Source organism: Echinops telfairi, unplaced genomic scaffold, assembly GCF_000313985.2.
Source record: "Echinops telfairi isolate 266 unplaced genomic scaffold, ASM31398v2 ScPeMD7_443;HRSCAF=831, whole genome shotgun sequence".
Lineage (NCBI taxonomy): Eukaryota > Metazoa > Chordata > Mammalia > Afrosoricida > Tenrecidae > Echinops > Echinops telfairi.
The window spans coordinates 36,815,062-36,827,102 of NW_022104341.1; the positions used below are offsets into that span (position 1 = coordinate 36,815,062).

The window sequence follows — 12,041 nt, forward strand, 5'->3', positions numbered from 1 at the left end:
ATGAAACTCACAACTTTCCTCTAGTTCTTTGGTGCTTCCTTCCCCCTACTATCATGATCTCAGTTCTACCTTACAAATTGGATTAGACCAGAGCATGCACACTGCTACATATAAGAACCTGAAACACAGGGAATCCAGGATAGATAAACTCCTCAGGGCCAACAAGGAGAGTAGAGATACCAGGAAGATTAGGGGGGGTTGGGAAGAAAGGGGGAATCAATCACAAGGATCAATTATAAACCCCTCCCAGGGGGATGAATAACAGAAAAGTGGATGAGCAGTGAGAGAGGATAATGTAAGATATGGAAATAATAATCTATAACTTATCAAGGGTTCGTGAGGGAGGGAGGGTGGGGGAGGGAGGGGAAGAAATGAGCTGATATCAGGGGTTCAAGTGGGACAACAATGCTTTGAAAGTGATGATGGCAGCATATGTGCAAATGCGCTTGACACACTGGCTGAATGCATGGATTGTGATAGGAAATGTAAGAGCCACCAATAAAAGTATTTTTTTTAAAAAAGAAAAGAATGAGTTTGAACCCAAACCTTAAGTTTCCACAGAATGTTCGAATGGTTTAGAAGCAGACACTTCAACTAAAATGGACAGCTTGAATTGATTGTTGTTTTGCATCATTAGAAATTCAGTGTGGCCAGATCTTCCCATTTTTTAAGGGAAGCTAGAAAACTAGAATTCAATATGAAATATGCCATTTACTAAATATTTGACAACATTGCACTATGAGGTCTGAGCCATTTGCCTGCAACCTTTGATGTACATATTGGCAACATGATCACTCATTAAGATAGTGAACAGAAACTACACAACAACCAAGTAGAGAAAAATCCTATGCAAAACCTAGAAGTCTAATGGAAAGAGAAGGGACTCTTGGGCCAGAGGACTGTGTTGTTTACTGAGTGGCTCTAAGCAATGTCACCTAATTATGATCAATAAGATTCCTATCCTGTCCCCTACCTCTTCCTCCACATCCCAGTCGAACGTTAAATAAACGTTTAAAATCGATAATAAAAAAAAGGAAAAAAAGAATTGACACCAATCCTACTCAAATTTTCTAAAGCAGCAGTTCTCAACCTGTGGGTCGTGACCCCTTTGGGAGTCAAACGACCCTTTATCAGCTAGTGCTTCAAGTCCTCCTCACTTTCAGCAAGTAAGGCGGTGTCATCTGCAGTCAGGTTTGTTAGTATGTTGTTAATAAGCATTCCTCCAATGCTGCTACTGCGTTTTTCTTCAGATAGTCCAGCTTCTCTGATGATTTACTCAGCAGACAGATTAATTAATATGGTGAGAGGTGAAAACCCCGCTCCCACTACCTTTCCCAATTTTAAAGCATGCAGTGTTCCCTTGTTCTGTTGGATTTTCAAATTTTCTCTAGGCTAACGAAGTTTGTTGTGGTCCACAGAGTCAACTGCTTTTTATAGTCAACAAAACCACAAGTAAACATCATTCTTGTATTCTCTGGCTTCAGCCAGGCTCCATCTGACATCAGCGATGCTATCCTTTGTTCCATGTTCTTTTCTGCATCTGCCCTGAGTTTTTGGCAGCTCCCTGTTAATGTTACTGCTGCAACCATTTTGGGCGGGGATCTTCATCAAAATTTTATTTGTGTGTTTTATTAAGGATATTGTTCTATAATTTGAAGATTCTATTTGGTCACATTTCTTAGGAATGGGTACAAATACTGATCTCTTCCAGTTGACCAAGTAGCTCTCTTCCAGATTTCTTGACACAGATGAATGAGGGCTTAGAGAACTTCAGCTACGTGTTGAAGCATTTCTGTTGTTCGTCCTCCTGACAAACTGGGCTGCGTGCTGCTGTGCTGCTGGAAGCCATGTCCCTGGAATTTCAGATACCATCACAGTCACGCAAATTGAATAAGCTTCAGCAGAGCTGCTAGACTAAGAACAGACAATGAAGAAGAAGTGGGCTTGCAATTTCAGAGGAATTAGCCACTGAAAACCTTTTACAAAAGCACCTGAAAGATAAAGTATCTGGAAATAAACTTTAACAGAGCTGTAAAGGCTGCAGTCTGATTGTTAACAACAGATATTTCAAGTCCTTCTCAGTTTTAGCACTGCAGTGTTTAGTTTGGATAACAACTCCAAGTAAAATCCTCACAAATGGAGTAATAGACAGCATCTTGACCAGCAGAGCACTATTGAAGTCGTCAAGGATCTCATTTTGCTTAGTTCCAGAGTCAGTGATCCACAAACAGTAATGCATTGGGAAAATCTGCCACAAAAGACCTCTATAAAGAGCAAGAATATCACTTTGAGGAGTAAGGTGCTCAGGACCCAAGACATGATCTTTTCAATTACCTCATTGTACGTGAAAATTGGACAATGAATAAGGAAGACCACAAAAGAATTCGTGCATTTGAGTTTTGGTTTTGGTGAAGAATAATTATTGAAGATGCCTCAGACTGCTTGGAGAACAAAGAAATCTAGGTTGGGAGAAATGCAGCCAGAGAGCGAGGATGGTGAAACTTTCTGTCATATGCCTTGGGCATGTTTCTCAAAAGAGACTATTCTCTGGAAAAGCGCACCATTCTTCGTAGTGTCAGCCAAAAGAGAAGATGACCCTCAATGCAGTGGATTGACACAATGTCTGCAACAATGGGGTCAATCATTAAAAAAAATGTCAGGATGGTACAAGGCCAGATAGTGTGTTGTTCTGTTATATATAAAGTCTCTATGATTAGATGACAACCCACAACAAAGTTGTAAAGGATTTACACATCGAAAACTGTAAAACAATGTCATCAGAGACTAAAATGGATATAAAGAAGTGGAAGGATATTCTGTGTTCATGGATTTGAGGACAAATATTATGAAACATTTTTTTAAGTGATTACAAGCAAGCAGCTTTATTACTTGTTTCAATATCTGTGTCAAGTCTGTTCTGCACAAGGTTCTGTTAAACATAAAATTTTTATGAGATTAAATTTGTGTATGAACTCATAATCTTCATTTGCATTTCGTGAACTGAGAGACATCTGGTTTGGGAATCAGCCAAAGGCTTTGAAGAATGGTACAAAGTGGAAGTGTTTGATAGGTTCAGACATAGGGCATCAGGGAAACGACACTCAGCACTTCAGATTGGCTGGTGGACATTTTCTTTCCTATTTGGTATTAAGGGGAAATTTTAAACTAGATTAAACTGAACAGGCCACTCCTAATTGTTTAGCTTAGGTTTTGGCTTCTAGAAGGTTAGACCTTTGAAAGAAATAGACTTAGCTAGGTTTTGCTTTCTGGTGTAGGGCTTAAAATAAGTGACTCTCCATTTGAGGCTTTGTGTAGTCAGTTAATAGTTCTTTGAACACTAGAGTACTGAATAATCCAATCAAGGTTCCTCATCTTGTATTACTTATATTTTAATAAAAGAAGAAAATTAAAAATACAAGTAGATAAGAATGTAAATTGTGAATGGCTACAGGAACAAAATTTAAAGTATCTTGTGATAGAAATTAATTCAAGTGGTCATAGAGAATTGCAGGGGCTTCTTTAACATGATCATCAGGGACTGAGTCTTTGAAGCCTAATAACAGAGTCAAAATCTAATGGGAGAGAAGGAACCAATGAAGAGGAAGGTGGGAGGTTTCGGAAAGTGGATGGGCATTCCAGCAAAGAGATGAACCAATGTAAAAGCTCTGAGGTAGGCCAATCTTCGATGCACCCCAGGACAGGAAAGGAGGCTAATGTGGTTCGGGCAGTGTCTGGGTGGTATAAAAGGGTTAATGCTTCTCCCCAAAAGGGTTGCAGTCATGCTTCACTCAGAGAAGAAGAGCATGCCCATCTACTTTTGTAAACACCGCTACTGTCCACACAATGGGGCACAGTTCGCTGAGACACACATGGGGTTGCCATGAGCCGTGTAGACTCCACAGCTCCTGGTTAGGGTGACTGAAGCACTTAAACAAGTGCGGAAAGTGCTTTGAAGCAAAACGAGGGCAATCAGCAGGAACCAGAGAACTGAAGTCTATGTAGACCTTGCAAGGGAAACTGTATCCTATTTTAACCACAATGAGAACCAGAAGTGGTGAAAAGATATCTTAAGGGTTACATTTTTAAAAGACCACGCTGATCACCTGTTGGGGGGTGGTTGTGGGTAGGAGGATTGCTAATCATGGTGACCAAATAGGACAGAGTAGACCAGCTCCTTGGGATTTTGAGACTATAAAAACCCTACTATAAAGAAAACAGAGTAGAATGCCTCATCTTTCTCCTTTTGAATGGCTGGTTGATTTGAACTTGCTGACTACATTCCCCAAAACACTGTCAAGACTCCTTTGTCTTCGATCCTTAGGAGATTTTTGTATCATTCTAGCAAAGAGATGAGGTTTTAAGTCAATGTTAATTTGTTTATCTGTTACCAGTGGGGCAGAAATCAAACAAAAACAACTGGATTGTTAATGTGATCCTCCAGGTAATTGCGGCGTATCACTTTATGTGCCAGAGCTCTAATTATCTTAATATTTATTAGTTTTCGCTGCAGTAGATTATTTACTCTTTTATTTTTCCAAACAGAATACAATAAATAATAATTTTACTTCTTGATTGCTATATTTTATCACTAGCTGCATGGAGATACTTTGTTCTTATTATAAATTCATATTGAATCACCATATTTTTGAAATGTTTCTCACTGTTAACACACTCCTATACAGTACCACCCGTATTCCTTTACTGACGTTTGAGAGGCCTTTTATTTTGGAGGGCGGGCATGTTCTGAACCAATTGATAAGACAGTTATGCCATATGGAGGCCAAAGTACTATCCTTTATTTGCTAAAGCTGGTATTGAAGCCGTGGCTTCTGGACATAAACAATAGGCTTCCTCCTAATAAGTCCAATAATTAAACAGGATTACCCAACACAGCTTCTTCCTCAACTCGCTATAAAATGTGATCATTCTCCAGAGTGCTCATTCTGAAGGAGAGGGGAAGTGGCTATTCTATCCACAAACCTTTTCTCTTTTCAAACACAACCAAGTCACTGCCAGCCCCACAGATAATTGGAGTAGTCTTTTAAAATGAAATAACTTGCCCCAGTCTCCAACCACTAGTTTAAATGTACCTGCTAACTCTAGGCCCTTGCTTCCTAGGTAGACTATCTATAATTCAAAGTCAAGTTTCCTTCTACATTAAAAGTTGAAGGACCTTTGCCTTTTCTGAGACCCTTCACCTTAGCCCCTGCACATGCTCAAAGCTTACATTGTTATTGAGCTCTGAGTGCTTGTCTTAAACAAGTCCTGGCATATGTAACCTTACTAGCAAAACAGACACTGTGGAGCACACTGCAACAGCTGCAGAAGGCTTATTATATACAACAGGCCTAACTGTAATTCCCTGCAAACAACCAACTCAAACATTGTATACATAATCCAAGGTCCAAAGGTGCTGGCCTCCCAGAAACCTCACACACTTCAGTTTTCTTGTTATTTTTTTCTTTGCTATTATTTTACTGTGTATTAGGTCTTGTATATTTTGATGAGGGTTTTTTTTTGTGTGGCCATTGTCTTGTTCTTTTATTATTTTCTTTCCAAGTTTAAAATAATTTGTTCACTCTACTTTTAAAATCATTTTATTAGGGGCTCATACAACTCTTATAACAATCCATACATACATCAATTGTGTAAAGCACATTTTTACATTCATTGCCCTCATCATTCTCAAAACATTTGCTCTCCACTTAAGCCCCTGGCATCAGGTCCTCATTTTCCCCTCCCTCCCCCCTCCCCCCTCCCTCCCTCTTAAAAATGACTCCGCCTCCTCTCTGTTGGAATGCTTTGCATCTACACTATTCCTTCAGTGTACTTGGTGATTGTCTTCATTGTGCAGGGTTAGGGATCTCTGGCTCCCTATTTTCAGTTGGTAAGCTTGTTTGATTTTGAATAGCTTTACTCAAAAGCACTATTTCATGGTTGTTGTCTTGTATGTTGGTCTCAGGATAATGTCTGCTATTGTCAATTCTTTGTGCAAAGAGCTCCCCTTAGAAGTTTTTGTAAGGTTGGTCTTGTTTTCACAAATTCCTCGTTTTTTCTCCTCACCTAGAAATGCCCTTGTTTTCCCTCATCCTTGAGGGATCATTTGCTTACTGGCTTTCTTCTTCTTCTTTCACCATTTGATCTGTGTCGTCTAATTGTCTTCTTGTCTGCATAATTTCTGTTGAGAAATCCAGTTTGTTCCTGCTGGTTTTCCTGTGTTCGTAACTTTCGTCTTGTCCTTCTTTGTCTTCGGTATTGCACAGCTTGATGACGGTCGGTCATGGTGATTTTCTTTGGGAGGTTAGCCTGTTTGGGATTCTTTCCACTTCTTAAATGGTCATTTTCACCTTTTCCATGATATTAGGGACGTTCTCTCCCTTTCTCTCTGTTTCCTCCCTGTTCTGGAAGTCATATCAGGTGTATGCTATTGCTCTTTATCATATCCCACATAATCTTTTGACTTTCTTCAGCTTTGTTTACAGTTTTTTTGGGGGATAGATTGCTATTTTCTTAAAGCTCATTGATTTAGTTTTCTATTGCTTTGTTCCTTCTTATTTTTAATTCCTTAGTGTTCATCTCCTGAATTTTTATTTGTTGCTATTGTATGATTTCTAATTTTTCTCGTCATATTGTTAGATCTCTCTGGAGCTATATATACCTCCGTCTTTGGCTCCACAGGAGAAAATATTCACACCGAAGCCTGGTTAGTGATCCAAGTGAGTTTTATGAGAGTTAGAAGAAGTTTCAGGTTTACACGGCACCCGAGGAGCTCCTCCCGAGTGTACAGCTTGTTTGGAAACTGCTCACAGAATCTCACAGTCTCCCAAAGTTCTGCCAAAGTTCTGCCAGTCGACTCCGGGCTCCTGCCTTTTCAATGATTTCTCAGGGAGGCATGGTGGACGACCCCATTGGCTGAATTGAATTCACCTGGCCTAGGTGGGCCAATCCAGGTGCAGCGCCCTCCCATGCCCACCCAGCGGGAAACCTGAACCTCTGAGCATGTGCAGTGTGCCACTCCTTTGTTTCCACAGCTTGGCCCTCTGGGCATGTGGACATCCCAGCCCTATGCTAGCCTACCTAACAATATTGTTCTTATATTTTCCTGAATTCTTCTAAAGACTTCTCTCTCTCTCTCTCTTTTGTAGCTCTCTTAATCTTTTTCTCCATTGGTTGAGAATACCCAAGTCTCTTTGAAATTCTGGTAGCTCCAATGCTTTTTCTTCTTCAGGAAAACCTTTTGACTCTGTATCTTCATCACTTATTCATGCTAGTCTGTCTTGCTTCTTCATGTCTAATGCGAGTGCCTGTAGTCTCCAAAACATTGTGGTGTTTTTGTTGACTCCACCAGGTAGAGTGAGAAAGGGATAAGAAAACCAAAACAGAAGAAGAAGCAGACACAAACAAGAACACACACACACACACACACACAGAAATTAAGTCAACAACCAAACAAAAGAATACACACACAAACAACCAAGCCAGAATCAGCAGCTGCTTTCTTTCTCAGTTATGCAGGGCCTGCCCGGAGTAAGCACAGTAGGAGTACGAGCACAGTTTGGGGGTGGCCACTTTCTATCAGCAGTGGGTAACGGGCATTTAAGGATCATTACCCCCCTGATGGTATATCAAAATGTCAAAGAAGAGAATCACAAGGGAAGAAAACAACAACAAAACCTAAAGCTCAAGTCCTACTGCTACTTTTTTTTGTCCCCTAAGACCCCTGTCCCTTGGCTGACTTCTGTGGAATCAGAAGTGTGGGGTGTTAGGGATGGGCCCACTCCTATTCAGGCTATACAGGAAGTAGCTAATAATAAAAAAAAAGGAAGACGAAGAAGGAGAAGACTAAAGCAACACAAAATGTTCCAACCAGCTCTCACAACTGCTTTAGCCTCAGGTTACTCCAGGTGCTGAGGAACGTTGCTGAAACTGATCGCTGGTGCTTGGTGGGTGATATCAATTTGAATAGCCTTGGCATGCCTGAATGTGAGGGCCAAAATCTCCTTCAGACATCTGGGAGCCAAGGGGGACCCAGGATGATTCAGTCTTCCTTTCCTCAGCCTTGTGTGCTATTTGGCATTCCCACTTGGTCCCTCACACTCCCAGCCCTAAGTAGGGGGGATGGTGGTAAAGGGGGTGGGGTGAGGGGGTATGACCAGCTGCTGTTAAGGTGCACAGTTGTGTTCTGTTCACCTCTCTGTTTACCCAGATAGTGTGGGACTGCCGTAGGGCGTCCACCCTCTCACCTTTTGGGGCTGGAGAATGCTCTGCTTTGTGGGAGCAGCTGATTGGCTCATGATTTGCCAGTGGAGAATTTTCTATTCTTCTGTTTGTCAAGGGCAGCTAGCAGAGCAGTTAAATGTGCCACGTCTGGCAGAAAACTTGTTCCACTGTTCAATATCCATATGTAGACTCTGCCCGCCACTTGCCCCGTCTGTGTTCAGCTCACGTGGCCACTCTTTCCTGAGAGATCCCGGGCTATGGACTTCTTTCTCTTGCAGGCACTCTTTGTGACGTGTTAGTTGTAGTGAGTAGGCTCAATGCGTCTGTCTGTCTTAGCAGGAGCCTTACCCCTTATATTCGAATGTCCTTTTCTCTTTTATTCTCATATTTGTAGGTAAATTCCCTTAATGAAGTAATAACAAGAAATGAAAAATACATCTGAGTGAACTGAGGTCTATACTGGGTTAATCATGATATCACTCATTGATTGGTCCATGTATGATCTGCTTTTATTTAGTCAGTATTCTTCAGATGTGAACCTGACACCTGAGACTAAAGCTAGCAATGACTGCGTTCCTCTTCCTCGTCCCACATAGCCCTTATCCGGAATCCAGGGTTTATCAGCCCTTTGCTGTCTTTCTTTATATGCATGTCTCTGCATGTATAATAGACCTCCATGTACCTCCAGAAGTGTCAAATATTAATCAAGATCTTTGTGGTACCTTTTTCTAGATTTATCACATGGGTTTTATAACTGTACTAAACAGAACACACTCTTTCCTAAGCTGCTCCTGAAATTGTAACAAAGGTCCACAGTCTGACTGTGTTCTCTTCAGGAGAATAGCTATTGGACTTTTAATGAAGGAAATATATATATATATACACATATTTTTCATTTCAGATATGGATACATATACTTAGATTTTGAAGTGCTTTGATTTTCCTTTAGGTTTTGGATATAGTAAGAACAAGTCTTCGTACAGTACTTCCACGCATTTGGAGTGTACCGGATGTTGATGAATTAAATTTATATCGGATTTTCAATCGAGTTTTTAATCGATTATTATGGAATCATGGCCAAGGACTATGGAACTGTTTTTGTGATTCAGGGTAAGTCCTAATTTGTCTTGTATTATTGTAATTTTCAATAACTTTCTTTTTACTTATAGAGATAGCCCAATAAAATGGTTGAATTTCTTTAATGATCTTTTAAAACATGGTTATTTTACTGTATGTAATTTTAGCACTTAACTATAATTTATAGCAATTAAGCTAACTTAGATGAGATGAGGAACATGAACACAACACCACATAACTAGTTTGAATTCCATGGAGAGAAAGCAGTCTTAATTAAAGAAAAATCTCAATTACAAACAGAGTCCTGGTGGTATAGGGTTTACGCTATGCATTAGATTGCTGTCAGGTCAGCAGTTTGAAACCACCAGTCAACTCCATGGAAGAAAGATGAAGCTTTCTACTCTTGTTAAAAGTTCTAGTCTCAGAAACCCACCAGGGTAGGTCAACTCTGTCCTGTAGGGTCACTATGAGTTGCAACTGGTGCAGTGGCAGTGAGGCTTAGTTATCTCTAAGGTCCTTTTATTGTTGCCTTCAGGTAGCCGGCTTCTAACAGTGCGGTCAGAGCAAACATTCCATTCTTCTTTTCATTTAGGAGGGTTTCGTTTCTGGTTCCCTTAATCACCCAGTCAGAACGTTTCGATATCTCATGACAACTGCATCGTTCTTTCCTCCTTCTTCCTCACTGTCATTATTTGATTTTGTTCATTTTTTCTGTCACATTTCCAATATAGATAATCCACGTTGTTTTCCACTAATTCTTTCAACGATTATAGTGCTTACGACTGTATTAGACACATTTGGAGAGACAAAGATGAACCTGATGCTTACCCTGTCATCAAGAAACTGAAAAGATGGTGATTCCTGCCTGTGTCTGTAAAGATCCCCAGTAACAAAAACAAAGAGACACTCCCATGCACCTCCAGAAGCTACAAGTGATAATGACAATTTTTGTGTTCATTTATCTAGAATTGGCACAGAAGTTTTGCTAATGGACCAAACACAAAGCACTCTTTCCCAAGCTGTCCATGGAATTGCAATCAAGTCCCGCATTCTGGCTGTTCTTTTCAGGAGAATAGCTATTGGCATATGAGTAATATCATCTACCATGTCTCACTGGGATCAGAGAAATATAAGGTGCTACGGGACCTGAACTCAGGATAGAGGGCTTAGGAAAGGTAGCTATGGGAAATAACATTTCAGCTGAGACTTGAAGGAAGAAGAAAAGGTTGCCAGATAAAATGAAAAGGAGGGAGGAGGTGCTATGGGGAAGGAATGCCTAGTTTGGGCAGTTCCCATGTCTTTCGAACCCTAAATATGTAACCACAAAGAACAGAACAGAACAACATAACTGTGTTTTGTAAATGCTTTTCCTTTGGGATCTTAAAACAAGAAAAATCTTTAAGGCACATCAGACAATAATAAGCCAGCAATCTGCTTCTAGGGTTGAATGATCTCTACTTGAAAATGCATGCAAAACATATGGTGTACTTCAAATAATATACATCACGCTGTTTCTAATAGAACCTTCGTTTGAGCGTGTTGCCATTCGTACTCTGAGCTTTCGTTCTTTCTGTTTTTGATGAACCAGTCAGGTTGCTGTCCAGGTTTCTTCCCCTTCCCTCCTCCTTCCTGTTGTTTGACTGTGGGCCGTTCACCGTTAGGTCTGCACTGGAGGTGGGAGAGGAATGCATCGGATTTTCCCATTAGATAACTGCTAAATTAAATGCTTAGTTAGGAAAAGAGGTGAGAAATATTGGGTTACTGAGTAACATCAGATTTTCCAGCATTCTGGATTTCAATAATAATTCTCTTTTGTTTTCATGGGCATTCATTATTCTCTAGCTTATCATTTTATCACTAAAAATGCCTTTCAAATTATTCCTTCATCATATTTCTAAGATTATTTAAAATTCATGGTTTTAAGCCCTTCATTTTCTTAGAGTTTAGATTCAGATAGCAAGAAGATAAAACTACGGGCTCTTTGATGAAGGAACTTATATTCTGAGCTCTGTGTCCCCTCAGGAGCCGTGGTGGCACAGTGGCTATGCATTGGGCTGCTAATCACAAGGTGAGGGGTTTGAAACTACAAGCCACTCTGCAGAGAAAGATGGGACTTTCTACTTGCACAAAGGATTACACTCTCAGAAACTCACCAGGGCAGTTTGGATAGACTTGATGGAAGTGTCTATGTCCTTTCCCTTGGTTTCCTCCCAATTTTACATGGTCATTATGGAAACTTAGGATGATGTATGTAGTATTAAAGGAGCAATTCATATCTACTGAGCTATATTAGGTGGCAGGTTGAAGATGGGGATACCGTCTTATAAGTACCTTCAGTTTGAAGGATAAATTTCTTTTGTGCAGACTGGCCGAACACCATTGTTAGGTACCACTGAAGCAGGTCTTACTTATTATCTGTAGTAGAGGTTTTGGAATTTTGTTGCTTAAATGGGGGTTAGTAGAGTAGAATTTTAATATTTGTCCAGTAGTGCAAGCATACACAACAAAAATATATATAGGACCTTCATTCATAGATTTATACAGAATTTTTTTAGAAGGAATGTGAAAATAAGTTGAAATGGATTACATAATATTGGGAAAATTACATCATCCTAGGGTGTTATGGAGGAGGTATTTGTGTCTTTCTTCAACTTTATTTGTTCATCTCCAATGTCTACTCCACAAATTAAATAAAGAGTTCCCAAGAAAGATGTCAGTGATGTGATAGTGGGATCTAATCAAAT

General features: G+C 40.1%; 1 protein-coding gene across 1 annotated transcript in view; it reads left to right on the forward strand.

The window, feature by feature from the left end:
• The window catches only part of TTLL7 (tubulin tyrosine ligase like 7), a 175,796-nt gene that overhangs the window by 146,325 nt on the left and 17,430 nt on the right, over window positions 1-12,041 (forward strand). Inside the window, exon 19 of the mRNA XM_045292051.1 lies at window positions 9,170-9,330. Coding sequence (XP_045147986.1) covers window positions 9,170-9,330 — 161 coding nt within the window. The remainder of the gene's footprint in view (window positions 1-9,169; window positions 9,331-12,041) is intronic.